Source organism: Pipistrellus hanaki (genome assembly GCF_964339955.1).
Source record: "Pipistrellus hanaki genome assembly, chromosome: 2".
Taxonomy (NCBI): domain Eukaryota; kingdom Metazoa; phylum Chordata; class Mammalia; order Chiroptera; family Vespertilionidae; genus Pipistrellus; species Pipistrellus hanaki.
The window spans coordinates 164,900,491-164,926,774 of NC_140504.1; the positions used below are offsets into that span (position 1 = coordinate 164,900,491).

At 44.6% G+C, this 26,284-nt stretch overlaps 1 protein-coding gene across 7 annotated transcripts in view; it reads left to right on the forward strand.

Moving 5' to 3' along the window:
• Positions 1–25,245, forward strand: part of CYP4B1 (cytochrome P450 family 4 subfamily B member 1) — a 29,189-nt gene extending 3,944 nt beyond the window's left edge. For 2 of the 7 annotated variants that reach the window (XM_084872365.1, XM_084872364.1), the window contains 11 exons: positions 4,093–4,234; positions 4,406–4,450; positions 4,933–5,060; positions 5,821–5,945; positions 6,247–6,398; positions 6,549–6,655; positions 7,426–7,616; positions 9,240–9,373; positions 9,953–10,017; positions 10,117–10,199; positions 10,585–19,622. In XM_084872365.1, coding sequence (XP_084728491.1) covers positions 4,093–4,234; positions 4,406–4,450; positions 4,933–5,060; positions 5,821–5,945; positions 6,247–6,398; positions 6,549–6,655; positions 7,426–7,616; positions 9,240–9,373; positions 9,953–10,017; positions 10,117–10,199; positions 10,585–10,768 — 1,356 coding nt within the window. In that variant the 3' untranslated portion in view covers positions 10,769–19,622. Of the gene's footprint in view, positions 1–4,092; positions 4,235–4,405; positions 4,451–4,932; positions 5,061–5,820; positions 5,946–6,246; positions 6,399–6,548; positions 6,656–7,425; positions 7,617–9,239; positions 9,374–9,952; positions 10,018–10,116; positions 10,200–10,584; positions 19,623–21,905 lie in introns of those variants that run through there. The other 5 variants (XR_014793976.1, XR_014793973.1, XR_014793974.1 and 2 more) reach the window with 5 other exon arrangements.
• Positions 25,246–26,284: the final 1,039 nt, after the last annotated feature.

The window sequence follows — 26,284 nt, forward strand, 5'->3', positions numbered from 1 at the left end:
AGCAATCTTCGGAGCTTGACAGACCTGGGTTTGAATATAGATTTCCCCTATTTTTTAATATATGTGAACTTGGGCAAGTTTTTTTAGGCTCTCTGAATCTTGCTCTCCTCATCTGTAAAATGGGGATGACAATACTTAGCTTATAGGAGTGCTTTGACATTTGTGAAATCATGCAGTGTGGTCCTTGGCAAGCAACCTCAGATCTCTCTATACCTTAGGCTTCTCTTCTCTAAAATGGGGCTTCTTAGAATATATATATATATATATATATATATATATATATATATATGTAAAAATTTAATAAATCTTTATTATTCAGATTATTACAATTGTTCCTCTTCCCTCCCCATAGCTTCCCTCCACCCAGTTCCCACCCCACCCTCTGACCTTATCTCCCTCCACTGTACTCATATACAGGTGTATGATTTTTGTCCAGTCTCTTCTCTCAACTACCCACACCGCTTTCCCCCTGAGAATTTTCAGTCCACTTCCTTTCTATGCCCCTGATTCTATTATATTCACCAGTTTATTCTGTTCATCAGATTTTTAATTCACTTTATTTTTAGGTTCACTTGTTGATAGATATGTATTTGTTGTTCATAATTTTTATTTTTACCTTTTTCTTCTTCTTCCTCTTCTTAAAGAATACTTTTCAGCATTTCATATAAAACTGGTTTGGTGGTAATGAACTCTTTTAGCTTTTTCTTATCTGTGAAGCTCTTTATCTGACCTTCAATTCTGAATAATAGTTTTCTGAGTAGAGTAATCTTGGTTGTAGGTTCTTGCTATTCATCATTTTGAATATTTCTTGCCACTCCTGCCTGGCCCGCATAGTTTCTGTTGAGAAATCAGCTGACAGTCTTATGGGTGCTCCCTTGTAGGTAATTAACTGTTTTTCTCTTGCTGCTTTTAATATTCTCTCTTTGTCTTTTGCTCTTGGCATTTTCATTATGATGTGTCTTGGTGTGGTCCTGTTTGGATTCCTTTTGTTTGAGGTTCTCTGCACTTCATGGACTTGTAAATCTATTTCTTTCACCAGGTGGGGGAAGATTCCTGTCATTATTTCTTCAAATAGGTTTTCAGTATCTTGCTCTCTCTCTTCTTCTGGCACCCCATTATTCTGATGTTGGTATGCTTGAGATTGTCCCAGAGGCTTCTTACACTATCTTCATATTTTTGGATTCTTTCTTCTTTTCTGGTTGAGTGTTTTTTGCTTTTTTGTATTTCAAATCTTTGACTTGATTTTTGCATTCCTCTAGTCTGCTGTTGGGTCTCTGTATAATATTTTTTATTTCAGTCAGTGTATGTTTAATTTCTATGTTCAGTCAGTGTATGTTTGGTTCTTTTTTATATCCTCAAGGGTCTTGCTAGGAAATTCTTGAAAAATCTAATAACCATGGTTTTGAGCTCTATATCCAATAATTTGTTTTCCTCAATTTTTTTCGTTTGTGATCTGTTTCTTTGTCTCCACATTTTCGCTGCTTCCCTGAGTTGGTAGGGTAGCTTTGTGTGCTAGGTTTCCTATATGGCCCAATGGCTCAGCCTCCCCAGTTACCTGAGGTGGACACTCTTGGTGCACCGCTTTGTGGATTGTGTGTACAGCCTTGTTGTAGTTACATCTTGATTGTTGTTGGTATCACTGGGAGGAATTGACTTTCAGGCCAGTTGGCTGTGAGAATCAGCTGTGTCTACCCAGGGATAACTTCTGTGCTAGAAACAGTCTTATGAGACAAGTCTTGCAAAATTGCTCAGCTTGGATGGGGCAGAGTCTCAGGGCTGAGCAGACAGTCTTGGCTTCCGGTCAGCCCTGCTCTATGAGGCCTTTGGGTCTCAGTGTCCCTTGGTAATTGCTGCAAGCACTTCTAAGAGTAAGCCGCCCTCAAGTTTTGCCCACTGCCAGACAATCTAGTTTCTCCCCCAATGAATCTGGATTCCCAGATTCTCATCCAGAACTGGATTTCAGCACAGTGGGGAGCTTCCATTTCCCTCTTGCTAGAAAAAGCCAGTGGCACACTCAGCAGTCAATCCTCTCTTTGCACACCTGTGCATGTGCCTCCAGACCTCTGCCTTTCGCAGCTCCCCTGAGTTTCTCCCTGGCAGTCCAGATTCCCCCTGGATAAGCCTGGGTCCCCAAGGTCTCACCCAGAGCTGGGGTTCAGTGCAGTCAGAACTGGGGTTCAGCACAGTTGAGAGTTTTTGTCTCCTTCCCACTAGAGAAAGCCAGCGAGGCATTCAGCTCCCCACAACCCCCCAGTGTGTGTATCTCCATACCTCAGCCTTTTGCAGCTCCTCTGATTCTCCATGTGCTTTCCTTTTTCCTTTTAGTAGTAGAATTTCCACTCAGCCAGCTTTCCTGTGGTTCTGGATGATGTTCGTTTTGTCTTTTAATTATAGTTTTGAAATTGTTGTGTGAGGCAGCAGTTTAGGTATTTATCTATGCTGCTATCTTAATTTCCTCTCTCTCTCTCTCTCTCTTTCTCTCTCTCTCTCTCTCTCTCAAATCAATAATATATATACATAGATAGATAAATAGATAGATAGATAGATAGATAGATAGATAGATAGATAGATAGAGAAACATCAATGATGAGAGAAAAATCATTGATTGGCTGCCTCCTATACATCCCCTACTGGGAATCAAGCCCGCAAGCCAGGCATGCACTTTTGACCAGAATAGAATCTGGGACCCTTCAATTCACATGCAGGCCAATGCTCTATCTACTGAGCAAAAACAGCTAGGGTGACTTGTAAGGATTGGATGAGATCAAGATGCAAGGTGTGTGGAAGAAGGCCTGGCACACAGAAAGGGCTTAATAAAGATTATCTATGCCTTCTCACAAATAATGAAGCTCAGACTTTATTCTGAGGCCCATGGCCAGGGTACTGAAGGGTCTGAAAAAACCTCTCAAAATAGAAAAAAAATTGATGAATACATAATGATACATTCTTATAGTACAATACTATATAATTGTGAAAAATATTGTGGGACAGGTAATTACACTAGTTTGAAAAGAAAGACAAGATATGTTAAATGAAAAAGGGGCAGGTTTGGAAAAGTGTTTATTGTATACTCTATTTTTACATAAACACCTCTGTGTGGGTAGATGTGGTTAGAGAAACTCCCAGAGATCATACAACATGCTCTGAATGGTCTCTCCACCCTCATCTCAAGTCGCTGTCCCATCCTGAGGCAGCTCCTGAAAGACAGCACACTTTTTCCCACCCCAGAGTCTCTGTACTTGTTCCCTTGGCCTAGAATGCTCTTCCTTTATTCTTCACATGACCAGCTCCTTATCATCCTTTGAGTTTCACCTTAAATGTCATCTCCAAAGAGAGGCTATCTGGATCACTCTTATCCATGCAGATCTCCCTATTAGTCTCTCTTTTGTTTACTTCCTTCTTGGTACTTACTATTGTCTAAATAATTCTACTTAACTGTTTACTTGTTTCTTATCAGTCTTTCCCATAGAATGAAAGGGCAGGATCATATCTGTCTCATTCCCTTGAGTTGTCTAGGCAATGCCCTGCAAATAGTTGGTCTCAACAAAAATGTGTCAAGTGATTTATCAGGCTGGAATTAAGGTGGTTTCCTTTTTGCACAGCAAGCTGGTATTATCTTTCTAATGAAAAGCTTCAATGCTGAAAAGAAATCTCTCTAATCAGGGGTCCTCAAACTTTTTAAAGTGGGGGCCAGATCACGGTCCCTCAGAGAGCTGGAGGGCCGGACTATATGAACTACTAATTCCTACTGTAACACCTCGGCTGCACTCACTGCCCAAAAAACCTGGTGGGCCGGATCAGAATCCTCTGCGGGCCGCATGTGGCCCGTGGGCCGTAGTTTGAAGACCCCTGGTTTAGATAGAGGGGTGGTAGCACCAGGTGGAGGCAGGTTGGCCAATTTCGGGTTGTTGAGCTAACCCAGGTGCAAATAGGTGGCTTGAACTGAAAGCAGTGGCTCTGGGTCTGGAAAGGCACCTGGGCCCAGAGATGGATAGAACTGAGTGACAGACAGGAGAGAGCAGGCTCAGGGACTTAGGGCATGGCTAGTATTATCAGGTGTCTGAACAGCCTGGCCTTCTGTCACCATTATAGATACAAAAGTCAGGGAGCCTGGACAAGGTGGTATCCTGGGCTCAGCAGTTCCCCTACGCCCACCCACTCTGGTTTGGACAGTTTCTTGGCTTCCTGAACATCTATGATCCTGACTACGCCAAAGCTGTGTATAGCCGAGGGGGTGAGTATTGCTGGAAGAGGGGAAGCACTTCCTTCTCAGCAAGGGCTTAGGAAACCAGGTGGGGAGGAGTCCTGGGCCTGCACCCTAAATCTGGTGATCAATAGCCTGCTTATCAATAGCCTCTTGTAGGAATCCCCCAGTCTGGCTTTACCTAATCTCTGTCTCCTACAGACCCGAAGGCCCCAGATGTGTATAACTATTTCCTCCAGTGGATTGGTAAGTGGTAACCTTCCCTGCCCTTGGTGCTGGGTGACCATGATCCTTCCCTGCCTGTCCCTACTCAGTCAGTTATTCATCTATGGGACCACTTGGTCCCATGTGCAGTTCCTAACCTCATCTGCTCAGTGAGGAGAAGACAGGGAAGAGGCAGTAGAGTTCCTGGACAGTCAGGGAAGTAAGGCTCTGGTACCTTTTCCTTCTGGGTGTGTCTTCTCCCCTGGACAAGCAGGAAAAAAAATCTAGAAAATCTGAGTGTAAGGAACGACCTCTGGAGAGGGTGGCACTAGAGTTGATTCTAAGACACATTACAGATGGTGCTGGCCAGGGAAAGGGCTTGAAAAAAGATATGGTGGTGGGCCCATGACTAGTGTTACTAGAGGTTGCATGGCTGGAAGGCGGAGCTGGGTCAGGAGATGAGCCAGGCTGCCAGAGGTGGGGCAGAATGGTGTGCACTGACAAGCCCCTCCCACCTTCCCCAGGAAAAGGCCTGCTGGTCCTCGATGGGCCCAAGTGGTTCCAGCACCGCAAGCTGCTCACACCTGGCTTCCATTATGATGTGCTGAAGCCCTATGTGAAGGTGTTTGCTGACTCAACAAACACCATGCTGGTGAGCTCCATGTACCAAGCTCTAGGAGGCTGTGCTGTTGGCCAGCCCCTCCTTCACCCCAATTCTCCCTGCAGAAGAGCAGTGAGGAGAATTGCTGAGGCACTGAGTTGCTTCCTGCCTAGAACAGTGCCAAGCCTTGCTATGCCTGACTCCTTTTGTGCACTGGCTGTTCACTAGGTATGGAGCTCCATGTGGCCAGGCATCGCTGGCCCCTGTGTCCATCAGGAGACCCAGCCATTTCTTCCAGACCAAAGGACCTCTATAGGACCTGACAAGGCTCCTACTGTAGCATAAGGGTGTGCCTATATTTGGGAATATGAGGACATCCATTTATATCTAAAAAGTGTCCCTTCATTCTCTTTCTACCACAACTGCCTAAAGCAACACCATTGACAAATCATTTCTAAAAGGATGCCAGGGGTCCCGGTAAGGCTCAGCCTCTCAGGTCTGGATAATGCCTAGAGGTTATTCAGGGTAGTCTTTCCCCATTAGGAAACTCCTCCCTCAGCATTACTGCTGGCCTGATTTATACACTCACTGTGCTGGTCAGCTCACTACCTCTTGGCCCTTCAATTTTCTTATATATTGGCTGCTCTGACATGGAGAAAAGAGTCTGTGTGTCTGTGTGCTGTGCAAGACCTGCCTCCTAGTCCTGCCCTGTGAGCCTGAAGCCCTACCTGCCCCACCCCACATTCTTGGAGGGCAGGGATGGGACACAAAGCCTGCTGGCCCCACATTACTTCCATTCTCTGGGTTCTAGGACAAGTGGGAGGAAAAGGCTCGTAAGGACAAGAGCTTTGACATCTTCAGTGATGTGGGCCTCATGGCACTGGACTCACTCATGAAGTGCACCTTTGGCAAAGGAAACAGCGGCCTGAACCACAGGTCAGAGGGCACTTGGAGCTGTCTATAGTCTCAACACAGGCCAGCTCAGAGAAGAGAGTTGGCAGGACTCCTGGATCCTGGTCTGAGAGAAGACAGGGTCTTGCCCCAGGGAACCCCTGCCTGTAGGGAGTGTGGACCTTTCCCATGGTGGGGAGACACATTTAAGCTTTAATGGGGAGGCTTAGTGGTAGGGAGAGTAAGGGAGAAAGTGCTGTAGCTAGGGCTGGATTCCTAGAATGGGGCAGCCGGAGTTCTGCTATGGGTCAATGTCTAAGTGCTTCCCACTTCTACATTTGTGCAGGGACAATAACTACTACTTGGCAGTCAGCAATCTCACTCTGCTAATGCAGCAGCGCATAGAGTCCGTACAGTACCATAACGACTTCATCTACTGGCTTACTCCACATGGCCGCCGTTTCCTGCGGGCCTGCCAGGTGGCACATGACCACACAGGTAGGCCTTTCCCAAATGTTTTGCCCACAGGAAGTCTAGGTTCTAAGCTAGCTCCTCTGGACCCCTCTGAGATGTTCTTTATGAAGGACTTCTGTTCCCTGGGGGCAAAGAATGAGCCCCTAGCAGTAACACCCTGTACTTCTGACACAGATCAAGTCATCAGGGAAAGAAAGGCAGCTCTACAAGATGAGAAAGAACAAAAGAAGATCCAGAACCGGAGGTACCTGGATTTCCTGGACATTCTCCTGGGGGCTCGGGTGAGTGCACATTTGCCCAGCCCCTCCTGAGAACTGGTCCCAGAGGGGTCTTCAGACCATCCTCCTGGGACAAGGATCATGGACAGCTGCATGGGATGTTAAGCATTTTCCTCTTTCTTCCCCAACAAATATGATCTAGTCTCATGACACACAAAGGCTCAGAGGTGGGGAGGTGCAGGATGTGTCTGGATGTGGCAGTGGGGGGGTGGGGGTGGGGGGAGATGTAGTGGCAGGAATCCTGGATAACATGCCAGAAGGCCCAAAGACCAATTCTAGATTTCTAAGACTCAGAAGAATCTCAGCATCTTAAAATTTTAGAACCTTAGACTTCATTCATTCACTCATTTATTCACTCACTCTATAAATTCACTGAGCCCTGCCAAGGGTTAGTTCCTGTGCTAGGGATGCAGAAGATGAGGAAGACCTGGTACTACCCTCCAGATGCTAGTGAAGAGGGAAGTGGATATTGACCAAGATCTCTTCCTCTGTCGAGTGGCATTCCATGTGTCAAATGAGCAGAATCAACAGTCCAGGCTGGGTAAGGCTGCTCGTCACTAGCCAGAGGGGTCAGGAAAGGCTTCCTGGAATAGGATGCATCCAAATGATTTTGGGAGATCAGATAGAAATCTGAGGGAGGGTTCTAACTTTCAGTCTGAAACACAGCTTTCACAACCTCTCTCAGACCTTCATTTGACAGCTGCTGTTATGAGTACTTCTTGGTTCCTACCTTACATGCCTTTGTTTGCTCCATTATGCCTACTTTAACCCAGGATGAAAATGGGATCAAGCTGTCAGATGCAGACCTCCGGGCTGAAGTGGACACATTCATGTTTGAAGGTCATGACACCACCACCAGTGGCATCTCCTGGTTTCTCTACTGCATGGCCCTGAACCCAGAACACCAGGATCGCTGTCGGGAGGAAGCCCGTGAGATCATTGGAGACAGGGACTCCTTCCAGTGGTGAGTGAGTCTGCAGGGAAGCCCAGTCTGTCCTGCTCAATTGCAGGCTGTGTCTGTGCTGTCTGGTGTCATCATAGATGACACAAAGCCATCCTGGAAACCAGGTGAAGGCAGCAGCACCTATCCTGTCACCTGCAATGCATGGATGCTCCACAGAGCCCCTTCTCCAATTGCAGTTTTTCTGATGTGAGTAATGTAGAGAAGGTTGTCAATAGGAAGCTAATTTCTTGTGTAATGATTCTGATGGTAGAACCTGACTACCTTTCTGGGTTCCTGGAGAGAAAAATTGAGGATGAACAGAGTTGGGAAAACCAAGGGAGTTGATCGCTTCTCACCTGCCTTTGGATAGTCATGTGCAGCCTCCAAACACCTATGGTGAAGGAGAGAATGCTGTTTTCTAAACTCCATCAGCCAGAAACTTGGAATTATTCTGTCTTCTGGTTCAAGTTGAACTCACTAACACAATACTATTGATGGTAACTTTCTTTGCTGCAGGCTCCCTGGGAACCTCTCACCCCTCTGCCTCCACATCCCTCTATTCCTGCCTTCTCCCCTCTTGTCATTACCTGGGCTAGGCATTAGGCTGGGGTGCAGAAAATGCTCAGCTGATGAGAGAAACTTTAGATTCATTTGAGGGAGACACACAATTCCAAGGTCTAAGATTTAGAGAATGAAGTCTCCATTACTTATTTTTATTGGTTGGATGTTGGAAATCTTCCAGGGTGTCCAGCCACATGTCAAATGCTGTTGAGGATGTGGATTAGAAGAGAAGGAAGAAGATTCAATTTGCTGTCCTTGGGCATTTTAGAGAAACAAACTCACATAATTAAAAAGCTAGAGAAAACCAAAGAATGAATGACCCCATATTACAGGCAAAGAAATCTGAAGGGGTGGGGCTTAAGTTATCTTTCTAAGGAGGAGTGAAACTCCTGCAAAGGGAGAGAACTGGGCATTCTAGGTTGGGAAACTATGTGAAGACAACCTGGAGGGAGGGAGTTGAAATATTTATTTTATTTTCCTTCATTCTATCTAGAACTTGAAGCAACTCAAAAAGATAATTATTCAATAAAATAGTAAAACACAAATGAAAAATGAGGACTGGAGGCAAAAACTTAGGGGTTATGTAATAAGGTATTGCATAGTAGTTATATTTGGACTTCACATTTGTGGCTGAGCTTCTTACTGGCAAAAAGGAAAAGAGAAATGCATATATATTGTCATTGTTACTGCATTTATTACTTCATTCAACCAATGAATATTAGCCTCTATTCCTTTCCATTCCAGCTCCCAAGGGGAATCCAAGCAGAACCCAAACAACTGTCTCTTGCGGGGCTTCTGTGGGGCTCTGAGAGACACAGGAGTGACCTTGTCTTTGATGATTGGGTGCACACACACCCCTAGTGTCCTTGGCTTTCCCTTCCCAGCAGTGAAGATGAGGGAGGGATAGAAAAATGTGGAGTGGCCACCCCATGTGCAGTGTGGCCCGACCACTTGGTGCACTTACGTTCCTCTGAGACTTGGGGTTGTCATGGTTGTGGAGGGAGCAGTTGGGGCTGGAGCCTGCCTTCCCGCAGGACCCTGTGGCTCCCCATCTCCAGAAAGGACTGGTTGTGTTGCCGGTAGGGATGATCTGAGCAAGATGACCTACTTGACCATGTGCATCAAGGAGAGCCTCCGCCTCTACCCGCCCGTGCCCCAGGTGTACCGCCAGCTCAGCAAGCCTGTCACCTTTGTGGATGGCCGCTCTCTACCTGCAGGTGAGATGGCATGAATTTAGGGCTGGAACTGGAGTCCTTGAGGATGCTTTTCTGAAACTCACGCTGCTGTGCCTTTGGCTCATTCTTCACAACAATGGCAGAGAACTCATGCTTTGTTCCAACATGGGATGGCTTGGATCCAACCCTGGATCTATAACATGAGTAAATTTCTCTTCTTCTAAGCCCCCTTTTCCTCTTCTGTGAGAAGAACACCTTCCTTACAAGTATAATTTCAGGTAGTGCCTTGAACATCTTCAGTAGGCCCCATTCACATAGCAGAAAGTGTGTAAGAGTCTTTGCCTGTCCTGCTTGTGTTGGGGTGGGTTAGTCCTTTTTATTCCTTTCCCCAAAAGTCCATGTCAGGTGCTGTGCTCAGTGCTGGTGTTACAGAAAATAAGTATGATAATGATCATAAGCACATTGATGTGCTGAGTGTTGTCATGAACCTTCTGTCACTAGCAAAGCTGAGGTAGGGGTTGATGCCTAGTTAGGCAGACGTGAAGGGATTTGGGTACTGTGAGGAGGTGGGACTGGTTGTTCCATGACCACCTGGTCACCTGCCCTCTACTCTGCCCACAGGCAGCCTGGTCTCTCTGCACATCTATGCCCTCCATAGGAACAGCACAGTGTGGCCCGATCCTGAGGTACCCCATTTCTGGGCTGGAGGTCAAATGGGTGGGAGACTATGAGGGTCATCCAGCACCTGGACTTGGCAGGTATTTAAGCAAGGTCTATCCCCTCAGGTATTTGACCCCCTGCGCTTTTCCCCTGAGAATGTAACTGGACGGCACTCCTTCGCCTTCATGCCTTTCTCCGCTGGGCCAAGGTAAGGAGATGCTAGAATTTCCATGTCCTCCGGACTAGGGAGGGGAGGATGGACAATGTTGTGGGCGAGGCATCACTTTGGGGAACTCTGTGATGAGGGGAACCATACTGGGTGATTCTGATGTTGGCTAAGTTCCAGGAACCTTCTTCTTGCCATCAATATGATTCATGTCCTTAGCAGGTGGTAGTGTGGGTAAGTCATTCCAAGAGAGACCCTCCAATGTGGATATCCTTAGTCTGGGACCATACTATGCTTTCAAGCTTTGTTTCTTGAGTCCAGCTAATGATTCATACAAAAATATTTAGTTTTGTTGGCCGCTGAGCACACTGGATTTCATTACTCCGGATACACCACAGCTTGATGCCTCTTTATGTGCTCATTGCAGAAACTGCATTGGGCAGCAGTTTGCCATGAACGAGATTAAGGTGGTTGCAGCCCTCTGCTTGCTCCGCTTTGAGTTCGCCGTGGACCCCTTGCAGCCACCCATCAAATTGCTCCAGCTGGTCCTGCGCTCCAAGAATGGCATCCACCTTCATCTGAAGCCACTGGGCTCAGGCTCTGAGAAGTAGTTCCGTCAAGAGTAGGGCCAAGGTAGCTCAAGTTGTGGCCTCTCCCTGGACATGGTGCCCTCCAGGCTGGACTGTGGAGCAGCTGTGGCTTCCTATCTTTGGGAGGCTTGTATTATAGATGGGGAGTAGATACCCACATACACAGTCACTGTGAGGGCAGTGCCATGGAAATATGCATATCTATAAATACTTATCATACATGTAGTCTAGAGCTGACTCATTCATTTAACAAATGTGGTGAGCACCTATTTGCTTCTAGGATCTTGCTTTTTTTTCTCTCCCATAATTTGTAATCTTTCTAAAATGTGGCAGAAACTTACATTCCAGCCTGGGTAATACAGCAAATGCAATGCAAGCTGTTCCGTGGGATTCATGGTTAGGACCAGGCATTCAGCACATGATAGAAGAATGGCTTTTAAGGCTTGCCCCTTAAATGAGATGGCTGTCTTTGTTTAACTATATGTATGTGCTTTTGGAAAATAGCATATTTCCTAAAGCAAAAAATAAAAAATAAAAAAGATGTACAGAGCAATACATTTCTAAACCAAGAACCCAGGTAACCACTTCCAAGGTAAAATAATATGGAGTATGACTTAACCGGTAAGTTTTATGACCTTTTAAGATGGGTATCGGTGGCACTCATGCCATTGAAAATGTCTGTGTCACTGTCACCCCATGCTCTGGGTGTATGGGCTCTGGCTGGAGAGGTGGTAGAATGACAGACAGGAGATTTCTGGAAAGTTGGTGCCTGAATTAGGCCTTGAGCCAGGTTCAAGATGCAAAGAAGGAATTTGGGGTAGAATCTCAGGCTGGGGCCACATGAGGAATCAGATATACTTCCCCAGATTAGGGAGGCAAATAAATGCATCCCACTATAACAGGAGGTGTGCCAGGAGGTCTGTCTATGGCATTCAGGACCCTGATCTAGGAATGACATAGGGTGGAACAGGAGGAGGACCTATGTTCAGAACCAGCAAGAGAACAGGGCTGGGATGAGATGCTAATGGAGGAATAGAAAGGGAATACAGAGCTCAGGGTCAGGGGACCATCAACCACATAGTTACCAAATGTGGCAGGAAAGGGAAGACAAAGGAAATAAAGAAAAGACAGACACATCACATGACGTTGTAAACTTTATTCCATGGAGGAAGAAAGAAGGAGAGGGTGTGGAGATGACAAATGGGTAGGAAACACATGAAGGCCACCGGGAATGCAGTCTGATGGTAGTCACATGGGGACCAATTAGGCTGAAGAATGGCTCCCCAGATGTACACCGTCTATTCCCTGCCAGGTTACTATGTCCTGTTTCATCTGTGTGGCCCAAAGAATCATACATGTCTTCATAGAAGAGAAGGCAATGTGAAGATAGAAACAGAAAGACATTTGACAACGTTGCTGGATTTGAATATTCTGGATGGCTCCAGGAGCCAAAGATATAAAAATGCAGCTCTAGATTCTGGAAAGACAAAGACAAGTAATCTCTCCTAGAGCCCTGGAGGTTGGGTGGCCCTGCCCACACCTCGGTTGTGTTCCAGTGAAATCTGTGTCAGACTTCTGACTCCAGAACTCTAAGAGAAGAAATTTGTGGTGTTCTAAGTCACTGAGGCTGTGGTAAATTATTATAGCAGCTAAAGGAGACTAATTCAGAGAAGGACAGCAGGCAAAAGTGAAAAATACAGAGAATGGAGCAGATAGGCAGATAACCCGAGAGAGGACATCAGGTGGAAGGGCAGGTGTGCAGATGGAAAGCAGGAATTGGATAGATAGACAGGGAAGGGCAGGAAGGAGTTCCGCAGACCTTGCCCTTCTCCCAACAAGGACTAGAGGAGCTTTCTGAGTAGTAGGTGGATCCCATTCTTTGAATTAAACACAATTTTTGATATGGGGATGGGGACTTGGAGAGGATCTGTCGCCAGCTCAAAGTGAAGCAGGGCCAAGGCCACAGCCACCTTCAGCTCCTTCATGGCAAAATGCTTCCCAATGCAGTTCCTGGGCCAAGATGAGAATATGAGGAAAACAACATGAAAAATGGTATCAAATCCTGTTTTCAGCTGGGCAGGTATTTGTCACTGAGCCCTTGCCAGGAACAGGGTGTTCTGATGTGAGTCAATCCAATCCCCTTCCTTTTAGATCATGCATGCTTCTACCCCACAAGTCTTGCTTCACATTCTGCCCCTGAACTTTGACAAAGCCTATCTCTCTCCCAGAAGTAGCTCCTAACTCCTACTTCTGTTTTCAGCATGCATGAAATCTTGTTAGTGAAATGTCAGTGGCCTAAGCTATTGAATCAAGTCAAGGAAATCACTACAAAGTTAAGCACTAGTTTGTTTACTCCTTCCACAAGCAATTTCTGGTTTCACAATGTGGTGGCTAAGTCAGGGCATGACATAGAGTGGGTTGGGCAACACACTTGGCTTCTCACCATCTAAGAGAATGCCTGGGACTTTGATGCTCAAAGAGGAGAGATTGTATTGCTGGTGGAAATCAGAAAAGCAACACGGGAGTTTCCTGGGACAATCAATTGTACCACATACCTCCCAATGAATGAATGGTCTAGACTCCAGCCTCTCTCTCTGCCCTTCAGTCAGCCAGCTTCTGTAGCCTTCCTATTCTTCTACATAAATGTCCCTCCTTGACATCCATTAGTCTCCTCACCTAGACTTTTCTGTCTCCTTGCCTCCCCTAACTCTTTACTGAAGCTACAGCCCAGCTCAGTCTCTTTTAGGTCCCCAATCATAGGTAGGACATGTCCAATGCCTCAGTTGGCACCAAAGCCCTCGATGGGTTGTTGCCTTACTCATCTTTTACCTGTCCAGCTCCACTTCCTAGCTCAACTCATGCTGCTGAGATCACAAAGAATACCCTCCCTGCACCTCTGCCTGCAATATATTCAAGTCTGATCCCAATGACATGCCATCCTTACCCCTCTGCTAGTAGTACCTCTTCCTCCCAAGACCCCCAAAGCAGCATTAGTATTTTATTTAGTGTTTTATATAACAATACCTCACCATCCAGTGCCCTGGACAGTGTAAGGAACATGAAATGTTCAACAGTGTGTTCAATAAGTGAATGAGTGAGTGAAAGAATGATTGAATATTGTGTTGTGAGTAGAGGCATTTGTTTCTTGACTGTGAACTCCTAGAGGCTGCAACAGTATCTTTCCCATCTCCTAGACAGGACTTATCACACAGACACAGACTTAAGATACATTTATATTTGAATGAAGTCAATTGAATTGAAAAAGTAAATTAACATTGAAAGAAGAAAAAAAAAAGTAAACCTGAGTTCTCAGCTAGGGATTGAGCTGCCTAGTGCTCTCCTACCCTCTAGTGACAGGCACATGACTTTAAGCCAAGGTCTCTCAATCCTGGGAGAAACCAACTGGTACGGCCAATAAATCTCTGGAAGTTTTTGAAAAGTGTGTTCTGTGAAAGTTGATTCTCCATTTGAAGAATTCACAGACTTATGGATTCAGAAAAAGTTTGTTTCTTTCTTTTTTATTTTTTGTTAATCCTTGGGTAAATTGTTGTTTGTTTGTTTGTTTGTTTGTTTTTCATTGAATTTCAGAAAAAGTGCAAGGGATGGGGGGAGACACACAGAGAGAAACATCGATGTGAGAGAGACCCATTGTTTGGTTGCTTCCCTTAAGTGCCCCAAATGGGGCCATGGATCAACCCTGCAATCATGGCACATTTCCTTGGAATCAAACCCACAACCTTTCAGTCATCTGGCCTATGCTCTGACCTCTCAGACAAAACAGCTAGGGCAGAAACAGCTTGTTTTTAGTAACCAAGTACAAAGTTTATGGAAGTTATTCACAAGAGGAGTTCTGTAGTCTTTGTAGATTTTCAAACAGCAGGTCATTTGGAGTGTACTCATCCACCTCCACAGCTGTTCAAGTATGCTTTGTATTTTACACACCAGGGGCCTTTCAAATGCTACGTGTCAAATGCAAAGTAGTGGGTTTTCTCTCAAAGAAGTGATTGACTTTATTTTTATGCTTCTTGCCAATGATGGACAGTGTTGACTTTGAAACTTTTCTATATAAAACCCATTTTATATAAAGAATTTTACCTCCTGGAAAGATAATTGCTCTTATTTAAATATCAATATAAATGCAAGCTTTTGTAGAATAGTCTGCAAAATTAAAGAGGCATATATTGGAATGAAACTCTCTTCAAAGGGTTCGTGCACCATTCTTGATTAGGGCTTGAGCAATTAGGACTAGAGAGGTGCTAGAAACCCAGACATACACAAATATCACAGATTCAGTAAGTGGCAGATCAGTGAAGTAGAAAAAACAGTGGCTGGACTGTCCTGTGGGAAGAGAAAAACCCACTTTTTAATATTACCCATAACTGAGAAAAGTAATCTGAAATTTAAATTTGTATGAAAAATTTTAACTCTGAGAAATCATATTTATGAAATGAGAAAATTGCTAGAACTTTAGAACCATAACCGACACTGAATTGTACAAGGCCATTGGGAAAGTAGCCATTTGAAGAGTTTTGAATATGTGCCTCTCTATTTTTGAAGTCTCCCAACAAAAGTTGGACTTCATATTAACACACTCACATAAGCATGACATTTCCAGTAGGCAAAATTCTAGATATGAAGGGGGATTTATATACCACAGTAACAGTAATTACACAGTACACCATTGGCAAAAGACAAAACAAAGAAACAACAAAAAGTCAATAAACTGCTTTTGAGAGAAAAATCAGTGGATCAAGTGTTTGTGCGTTGCCCTGAAATGTCACCTTTCTTTTGTACGTATAGAAAAATATCTTCTTCTCAACACACCGACATAGAGGTGCATAACTACAGATACAACATATAAATGTAGGTCACAATCATCAAGGTATGCACCCAGTGATATGTACCACCAAAGTTTAGGATGACTCACCTTGATCCTTCTGAGAAGGGCAGGAAAGCATCAGCACCTGGTTCAAAATGGAAGGGTCAAACACCTGTAGAGAGAGCAGTAGGTCCAGGACAGGTAAGGTCAAGCACCTCCTTCCAAATCATGAAGGTACAAGACTGCCAAAGGTAGAAAGAGGAGGGGGTATTTTCTAGAGAGATCAGCTCATCCTCCCTTCCACAGCCCATCCTCCTTCCCACAGTCATCATACCTCTGGATTAGGTCACACTTTTGGAAGTGCATAAAAGTTGAGTCATGGATTCCTGTTGAGCAGGGAGAGGAGAGAAGACTGATTATACACATGCCACCAGGGGGCAGATGCATGCACAAAAAGCTTGGGAGCCACAATGAGAGTCACTCTGACTGGATTGATCCTATTGCAGTAGAGGTGGAGTGGACATGGCAAAGCACATGTGCACATATTAGGAGACTATCTCAGATGATGATCCAGTTTATCATGGCCCAGGAGAGAGGAGGAAGAAAGAAGTAAAGGCCTACTTTTGGAGCAATTCAAGGTAAAACTCACATTTATCAAGTGTCATCCATGAGTCCCTTGGGGATTATGCTTTAACTCATCTATCCTCACCACAACCCTCCAAAAAGTGTGCTAATATTCCCATTGTTCAGATGAGACACCTGAGCTTCCAAGAGGCTGAGCAACCTGTCTATGACCACACAGCTAGGATGTGGCAAAGTTGGGATACAGACCACCAAAGGTGAGCTAAGGAGAGACCTCCAACTGTAGCATGGTTCTGAGACCTGGTCATCAGCTGCTCTCTTCTGACATGAATGTGAGAGCTCCTTAAAGACTGGTCCATTAGCCTCATGACCATGGATTTTCTGGTTTCCTTCATTTGCCTAGATCCCATAAAAAAGAAACCACATCTATATATCTACCTTTGACTGATTGTCTCTGCCACCCTCACATCTCAGGGAATTAGAATATTAGAGTAAAAACCAAAAGCCACATCAAGAATCCAACATCTTCTTGTGAGGAAGATTCCATGGACTGAGTCAGTATTATATTACTGCCATTTATACAGTTCTTTGCATTTGTCAAAAAGGAGTTATGCACACATTACCTCAGATATGGAGGGAAGACAAATAGATGTGACCATGCAAACAGAATTGCCCTAGCCCAGAGTCTTGTAATCTGGACTGCCCTTGAATTAAACTGTAATTTATTGCTAGCCAAAGCCTCCAGATTCACTTATCCTCCATCAACAAAGTATATTCTTGATCAGATGACTTCAATGTGCTCTTAAACTCAACTATAAAATAACATTTATATTAAAAAGAGAAAGACTGGTTCTTGAAGTTGTAAAATCGAGTTAATATAATACAAAACTGTCTATAAAAGGAAGATTGTGAGTGAGGTTTACATTTTGGGCTAGTCTCTGTTGTGGTATGAAATACGATAAAATGTGAAACTCTCCATCTGTCCCAACCTATCCTTCTTCCTTCTGCTTCAAGACCACCAATTCCAACCTCCCTCAATCTGCAAGAAATGGAAGGGGAAGAGAAAAACAGCCTTAACTTCCATCCACTATCAAATCCCCAATTAGGTATTATACCATCCTAAGTCTCTTCTTTTTCATAGCCAAACTTTTCAGTTGTTAATACTTTCTCCACAGTCTCAGTCAATTGCCATCACATTCACGCCGCAACCAACTTTATTTTGGCTTCTCTGTCATTTCAACAGCTCTTCCTTTGCTTATAACTGATTTCCATGACACTGATTCCAATGAACATATTTCAAACTTGTGCCAAGGGCATGCAACATTCATCTCTTATTTCAAATGTCTTGGTGTCTGCTTGTAATTCACAACATTTGGTTGACTGGTTTCTCTCATACTTCTCTCCTTGCTTCTTTTCCTCCTCTGGAGGCTCACACTTCTCTATCCAGTTTTGAAAATATGGGAACTACTCAAGAAGACAGAGCAACACAATTAGACACATTTAGAGGTTTCCTTGATTCACCTGTTGTGTCACCCAAAGGAACTGGGGAGGTCAACACATCTGGTGTGGCTCACAGGTAGCAAGGAGGAAAGGAGAAAAGACCGTGGATTTTCAATGTGGAGAGAAGAGGCTTAGGGCAAGCTGCTTTTCTTTTTTGTATTTAATTACCTTAATCAGAAGAAAGAATGAGTACTAGAGAATCCATATGGATTCTTCAAGTTACAGCATTCATTGATTGTACTGTATCTCTTGGCTTACCTATCTGTCCCCTCCACCAGACTGTGAACTGTCCTAAGGAAAAGCTTACCCTTGGTCCTTCTTTGTTTCCTGGCATTGCCAGCATTGGCTGGTATACAGGAGGCAGCAGTGAGAGTGAGACTGGCTCTATGCCTCCTTCCTGAGGAACATTTCCATTCTCTTACCTCCAGGCTATTGAGGAAGAAAATGATGGAACCACGTGTGCTTGGACCTCTGCATGAAAGCTGCTAAGTAAATTTAACTGGTTCCTCAATATTTTAACAAGTTGTTTGCCAATGCCCTCAGCATTGATTACATAAACTATATGATTCTGAGACACTGACAAATAAATTCTAGCTGAGGAGAGGTGGAGGTAGGCAAGAGGTGGGAAGGTCTAGGGAAGACGGAGCTGAAACAGGTGTGGTACAAAATGGAACATCTGAGGCACCAGATCTTGGTTCAGATGAAGTCATCACCCTTAACCCTTAACCTGTCAATTAAAACTTGGCTCCAGAGCAGGGGTCCTCAAACTTTTTAAAGTGGGGGCCAGATCACGGTCCCTCAGAGAGCTGGAGGGCCGGACTATATGAACTACTAATTTCTACTGTAACACCTCGGCTGCGCTCACTGCCCAAAAAACCTGGCTGGCAGGATCAGAATCCTCTGCGGGCAGCATGTGGCCCTCGGGCCGTAGTTTGAAGACCCCTGCTCCAGAGACTGGGAGAGCCACTTGAGGAGTGGGAGACAGTGACAGGGAGGAAAATAGGAAGTTGTAGCAGAGACTGAGTTCATTGTTCAAGGCAGTAAATCCAACACCTTACAGGTACCTATCTTAGCAAAAATGCATGAATGAAATAATGAATTGTGGACAATGCCTATAATGAAGGCTTGGAGTTGGGGATAGCAGCTTAAAAAGATGAATCTGTTGGATCCTACTGCAGCACCTCATACTTTCTAATTTCTTTACCATTATGTTTGCTCTAGAAGTAATTTGTATCTCCTGTACGCAGGGCTTCCTTCATAGGCATGGTAAGTTCAGAGGCAATGAGTAAGAAGATCTATGGGGAGATTACATTGGACTCTGCAGCGAAATGGAGAAGAAGCCCAGAGAAGGCCAAAGATGGGTAGCTGGACACCAAAGTAGCCATGCCCAGTCCCCAGGGCCCTTCAGAAAAGTGGTTTGAGTCAGGGAGGATCCCGGGGGGTATATTATCAGATACTCAATCTCTTTCTTCAAGGGTGATTCCTGGAAGACATACAAAATTAGTTGGGTGGGTGAGAACCATGAAAGGGGACTTTACAGGAAGGAAAAACAGGGCCAGCACTATCACAGACCTCAACATGACTGACACACCCTAGGACTGTAAGGTGCACAAGGTATGCCACTGAACACAGCAGCTCTAACAGACTTCAATGTGCAAAAGAGAATGTGGGGGCTCTTGCCTGAGTGAGAGCAGCACTAACCTACAAGCAATGGACAAGTCACTTCACATCTCTACACCTCAGTTTTCTAATCTGTAAAATGGGGGTAACTAGCCATTCTGCATGAGGCAATCTATACATTCACTCACATAATACCTGACATATAGGTTCTACTCTATAAATTTTTGTTCCCTTCATTTCCTATATCAAAACATAGAATGTAGAAATAAGCAGCAGATCTGGACATTAGCCAGAGCAAGCAACTTAGGGCTGGCTGGGAAAAACAAATAAAAACATGCAATGCTGTTTGTCAAACTGCCTGCCCTCATTGAACAAGACTTTGGGCTGGTTCCTCAGGCACTTGGCTGACTCTGGCCAGTGTATACATTAGTCAGATGCTTGGTGTGCTCTCTCCCCTCCTTTCCTATCTTCCTTCTTCTTCATTTCCTTTATGTACTCTATTCGTGCAATGTGCACTTTATCAAGTATGTACTATTTCCAAGGCCCTGTTACCTGGAGATGTCACTTGTGGGAAACTCACAGCCAGAGTAGAATCAGGACTCTAATTCATCATGAGATTAAGCTTCCTTCCCTCATTTATAAAGTGGGAATTATGGCAGTGTCTAGCCTGAAGAATTTTCTGAGGATTAAATGAAAGAATTTGTAGAGCAGAAATAGTGCAGTGTGCAAACACATTACTAGTAAATGCTCAATGATGGCCAATTACAATATTATTAATATTTTTTGTCATAGATGCAAGCAATTATAACACAAAGCAGATCTTGGGTAAGGAACTAATAGTGCTGGAGAGGCCCAGAAGAGGCAGAGTTCAGTCAGTGGGGGGCAGTGAAAACAGTGACACTGTCACCAGTGGCATCTCCTGGTTTCTCTACTGCATGACCCTAAGCCCAGAACACCAGCAGCACTGTAGGGGAGAGGTCTGTGAGGTCCTCAGGGATAGGGACTCCTTCCAGTGGTGAGTGAGTCTGTGGGGCAGCCCAGTGTGTCCTGCTCAGCTGCAGGCTGTGTCTGTGCTGTCTGATGTCACCTCAGATGACTCAGGGCCATCCAAGAAACCAGGTGGAGGCGGCCGCAGCTGCCCTGTTACCTGCAGTGTGAGGATGCTCTCTTGAGCCCCTTCTCCAACTACTGAGTTTTTTCCAGTGTGAGTAACATGGAGAAGGTTGTCAACAGGAAGCCAATTTCTTGAATGTTGACTCTGATGGTAGAATGACTACCCCTTTGGGTTCCTGGAGAGAACAGGGAATGGTGGGAAAGAAAGAGATGCAAATTGAAGATGAACAGAGTTGGGAAAGACAAGGAGCTGATCCCTTCCCAACTGCCTTCTGATGCTCTTCTGGTGAAGGAAAAAATGCTGTTTTCCAAAATCCATCAGTCAGAAACTTGGAATTATTCTGTCTCCCAGTTCAAGTTGAACTCATTAACACAACATCGTTGATGCTAACTTTTTTTTTTTTTTTTTGCATCTGGCTTTCTAAAAACCTCTCACATCTCTGCCCCCACATTCCTCTCACCCTGTCTTCTCCCCTCTTGGGCTAGACATTGGGCAAGGATGCAAAAAATGCTCAGCTGATAAAGGAAGTTTAGATCCATTTAAAGGGCACACACAATACCAGGGTCTAAGATTTGGGAGATGAAATCTTCTTTACTTATTTTTATTGATTGGATGTTGGAAATCTTCCAGGGTGTCCAGCCACATGTTAGGTGCTGTCGAGGGTGTATGTGGAAAGAAGAGAAATAGGATCCAATTTGCTGTTCTTGGATGTTTTTAGAGAGACTAACTGACGTAACTAAAAAGCAAGAGAAAAACCAAAGAATGAATGAACCCATGGTGCAGGCAGAGAAATCAGAAGGGGTGGGGCTTAAGTTGGCTTTCTAGAAAGGGGTAAAACTCTGACAAAGGAAAAGAGAACAGGGCATTTTAAGTTGGGTGACAACATGAAGACAGCCTGAAGAAGGGAGTTGACATTTTTAAATTTTTCCTTCATTTTATCTTGAAGCAATTCAAAGATATTTACTCAATAAAATAGTAAAACACAAATGAATAATAAGGACAGGGATAGTATGAGGGGAAACCTAGTGCATCTTTAATAAGGTGTTGCATAGTAGTTATTGTTTCCTGGCATTGGGTTTGAACTTTCTTACTGGCAAAAGGGAAAAGAGAAATGTAAATAGTGTCATTTTTAATGCATTTATTACTTCATCCAACCTATGAATATTAGCCTCTGTTCTTTTCCATTCTAGCTCCAGAGGGGAATCCAAACAGAACCCAAACATCTATCTCTTATGGGGCTTCTGGGGGCCTCTGAGAGGCACAGGAGTGACCTTGTCTTTGATGACTGGGTGCACACATACCCCTAGAGTCCTGGGCTTTCCCTTCTCAGCAGTGAAGATGAGGGAGGGATAGAAAAATGTGGAGTCAGAACCCTTGGTCTGAGTGGCCACCCATGTCCAGTGTGGCCTGACCACTTGGTGCACTTGTGTTCCTCTGAGACTCAGGGTTGTCATGGTTGTGGAGGGGGGTAGTTGGGGCTGGAGGCTGCCTTCCCACAGGACCCTGTGGCTCCTTATCTCCAGGAATGATCTGGGCAAGATGACCTACTCGACCATGTACATCAAGGAGAGCCTTCACCTTTACCCTCCTGTGCCACAGGTATGCCACCAGCTCAGCAAGCCTGTCAGCTTTGTGGATGGCCGCTCTCTATTTGTAGGTGTGATGGCATAGATTTGGGGCTCAAATGAGAGTTCATGAAGATGCTTCTCTGACACTCGCTATGCCTTTGGCTCACTTTGCACCAATGGCAGAAAACTCATGCTTTGTGTTTGGCCTGGGTCCAATCTTGGCTCTATAACAGGAGTTAATTTCTCCACCTCTAAGCTTCTTTTTCCCCTTCTATGAATGGGTGTGAGGAGAGTACCTTCCTTACAGGGTTATTATTGTATTAGGACTAAATCATCAGGGCTGTCATGGATCACTATGCAGGTAATGCCCTGGAAAACTTCAGGAGGCACCATCCACATAGACTGTGATGCTATGCAGGGCCGACCCATACAACCTTTTTGGGGCTTTGCAGAATGTTCAACTGTGTATCTGACCCATGGTATGCATCCAATGACTGGTAGCGGTTACTACTGCAATATAATGTTATGAATAACTTGCCTTGAGGATCAGTGATTTAAAAGCAGAAAGTATAGTAGTTATTGGAGTCTTTGCCTATTCTGCTTGTGCTGGGATGGGTTCAGTTCTTTTTAATTTCATTCCACACATATCGTGTGTTATTCCCAGTGCTGGCGGCACATGAAGTAGGTGTGATGATGACCAACAGCACTTTGATGGTGTCTTTGTTTAACTATATGGATGTGTTTTTGGAAAATAGCATAAGGAGAATTGGCCTAAAGCAAAAATAATAATAAAGAGCAATAAATTCCTAAAGCAAGCAACATAAGTAACCAGTGCCAATGTCAACAAATATGGAGTATGATTTCACAGGTATGTCTTCTGACCTCCTGAGATGATCTGTGTGGCACTGGTGTCCTTGTCAATGTCTGTGTCACAGTCACCTGATTCTCTGGGTGTATGGGCTTTGGCTGGGGAAGGTGGCAGAATGATAGAGGAGAGCTTCCTGGAAGATTTGGAGCTTAAAACAGGCCTTAAGGCTGGGTGAGGTATGAGGTGCAAAGAAGGAATTTATTTGACCATCTCAGGCTGGGACCATATGAGAAAGCAGAGATCCTTCTTCAGTAGTCCCTGCAGCAGATGCCTCATGGCTACATATACTTCTATGGTCAAGATCTAAGGGCATTAGTGAGCTCCAATCTAAGAATTAGACATGTATAGAAGGGAAGGCACCTAATGCCATGGTCAAAAGAGGATAATTATAGCTCTGGAATGTGGGGCTGTTTCTATGTTGCCTGGGATGGACCATCTTGTAACACATCCTTCCTGGTATTGATGCCTCCCCTCTCAGAAGAAGGCCACAGTCCTGGTAGGTTGGAAATGGGCACCTGCTCGCTCCTGCAAAGCCTTGTTAAGACCTAGGCCTTCTTGGAGAATCCAATATGGCTGCTCAGGTAGACACCTAGCTGCAGCCTCACGCACACAACAATTTCAATAAAATACAACTAAAATATAAAATGGACATTACCCAGAACTACAGGAAAATCGACTGACTGGAAATTCTACAACAAGAAGCAAGGAGAAAACCAGAAGGAAGCGCGGAGGAGCTGTAAAAGCCTAAGGTACAGAGACACGTGGCGTGAGTGGAGAGGACGGAGCCGGAGAGGAGGGGCGGCTGAGTGCCTGGCTGGCATTCCCTAACGGGAAGGAGATAAAAGCTCCAACTGTGTTGGGCCCCAGTTCTGACTGCTCTGAATCCCAGTTCTAGGCCAGACCCCGGGGACCCAGGCTCACACAGAGCGAGCTGGGCTGTAAGGCGGAACCCTGGGGGAGCGGCAAAAGGAGGTCCCGGAGGTGCGCACATTGTGCACAGAGAAGGGACGGTTGGCTGTGCCCCGGGATTGCCCCGGTGGGAAGGAGACTGGGGCTCCAGACTGCTCTGAATGCCACCTCCAACTCCACTTCCAACTGAACTGAACCTCAATACCGGGCTCATTGGGGGAAAGCCTAGACTGTTTGGTAGCAGGCGAAAATCGAGGGCACCTTTCTCTCAGAGACGCTTGCAATGAGTACTGAAGGACCCTGAGACCCAGGAGCCGCATAGGGCGGGGCTGATGGAAGCCAAGGCTGTAGGCTCCACCCTGAAACCCCATCCCATCTGTAGCTGTGAAATGCGACAACGAAATAGATCACAAACGAAAGAAATGGAGGACAAAAGGGGACTGGATATAGAGTTCAAATCTACTCTTATAAAGTTTTTCAAGAATTTCCTAGAAAAGATTGATAAGACCTATGAGGATATGAAAAGAGATCAACAAGAATTAATAAGGAATCAATAAGAAATGATAAGGGGTCAACAAGAAATAATAAGGGATCAACAAGAAATAAAGAATATATTGTCTAAAATAAAAAATATTATACAGAGTACTAAAAACAGAATGGAAGATCGCAAGAATCAAATCAAAGATTTGGAACATAAAGAACCAGAAGACACTCCTCCACAGAAGATAGAAGGCAAGAGAATCCAGAAAATTGAAGATAATGTAAGAAACCTCTGGGACAACTTCAAGAGAACCAACATCAGAATTATGGGGGTCCCATAAGATGAGAGAGAGCAAGATATCGAAAACATACTGAAAGAAATAGTGACAGAAAACTTCCCCCACCTGGTGAAAGAATTAGACTTACAAGTCCAGGAAGCGCACAGAACTCCAAACAAAAGGAATCCAAAGAGGACCACACCAAGACAAATCATAATTAAAATTCCAAGAGCAAAAGACAAAGAGAGAATATTAAAAGCAGCAAGAGCAAAGCAGGTAGTTACCTATAAAGAAGCACCTATACGATTGTCAGCTGATTTCTCAACAGAAACCATGCAGGCCAGATGGGAATGGCAAGAAATATTCAAGGTGATGAATAGTAAGAACCTACAGCCAAAGATAATCTACCCAGCAAAACTATCACTCAGAATCGAAGGCAGATAAAGAGCTTCACTAATAAAAAAAAGCTAAAGGAGTTCATCAACACCAAACTAGAATTATATGAATTGCTGAAGGGGGTTCTTTCAGAAGAGAAAGTAAATAAAGATAAAAATCATGAACAACAAATACGTAACTATCAACAAGTGAATCTAAAAACCAAGGAAATTAAAAAAAACAATCTGATGAACAATATTATCTGTTGAATATAATAGAATCAGAGGTATGGAAGGGGAGTGAACTGACAATTCTTGGGGTAAAGGGGAGAGGGGGATGTGAGAAGAGACTGAACATAAACTGTGCACCTATGGATGAAGACAATGGGAAGTGGGGAAAGGGCAGAGGGTCGGGTGGGAACCTGGTGGAGGAGAGCAATTGTGGGGGGCGGGGGAGGAGGAAGGAACATTTGTAATAATATGAATAATAAAAATTTTTTTAAAAAAAGACCTAGACCTTCTTGCCCACCTAAAGCTGGGATGCAGAGACCTACCCAGAGTGTTCACTATGCCACCAACATCTCTCTCTGTCCTGACCCTGGATAGACCTTACTCTGCACTAGTGAAGATAATTTCAAAGCTGTTACCTGGTTTATGAGCCCAGTGGTCATAACAAAACTGGCCCATGGGTGGTGCCCAACATTAAGACTTGTCTCCTTTTCTTATCTTTAGCCTTTCAGGAGGCCTGTGAGGCAAAATTAGAGGAGGCCATTATCCTACTTCAATATTAAAGGAAGGACCTTGTCAAGATGCTCATCAGGAAGGAACATGAGCTGAACCTTCAGTTTTTGGATTCTTTAACCAAAATTCCATAGGTAGTATTGACTCTGTTTGAGGGAATGTGTTGCTGAGAAATAGACATGAGAGTTCTGGAGCTAAAGGGAAAGCAGAGATTCCCAAGAGGGAGGGGAGGACAGAGGTTGGGAACCGGAGAGCACCAAGATGAATTCTACTCCATCCTTCCAGCTCTCTAACACACCCTGCTCCCTCTCTGATCCCAGGTACTTATGGCATGAGTATGTGGTGTGAGGGCACACATGGTGTAGCTGCACAGGAGTGTCTCTATGTATGTGTCATGCAAGTGTTCATGAGACCATGAACTCAGCCTGGGTTTGTCCCATTGTCTGAAGCCACCAGGATTACTTCTTGGTCCCTCCCCTGATTTCTATGAAATTTTGTGATTAGAGCATTTGACATGGCTGACTACCCAGAATTCAAAGTTCCCATTTTCATGTGCTCTCTTAGCATGGCCACTAAATCCTACTGCACCACCTGATGTCCAGGGACTTGCCGAAGATCCATTTCAGGTTGCTCCCAGCTCACATTCTTGCTCTGTATTTCAGTCAAACACTGCATGTCCATCAT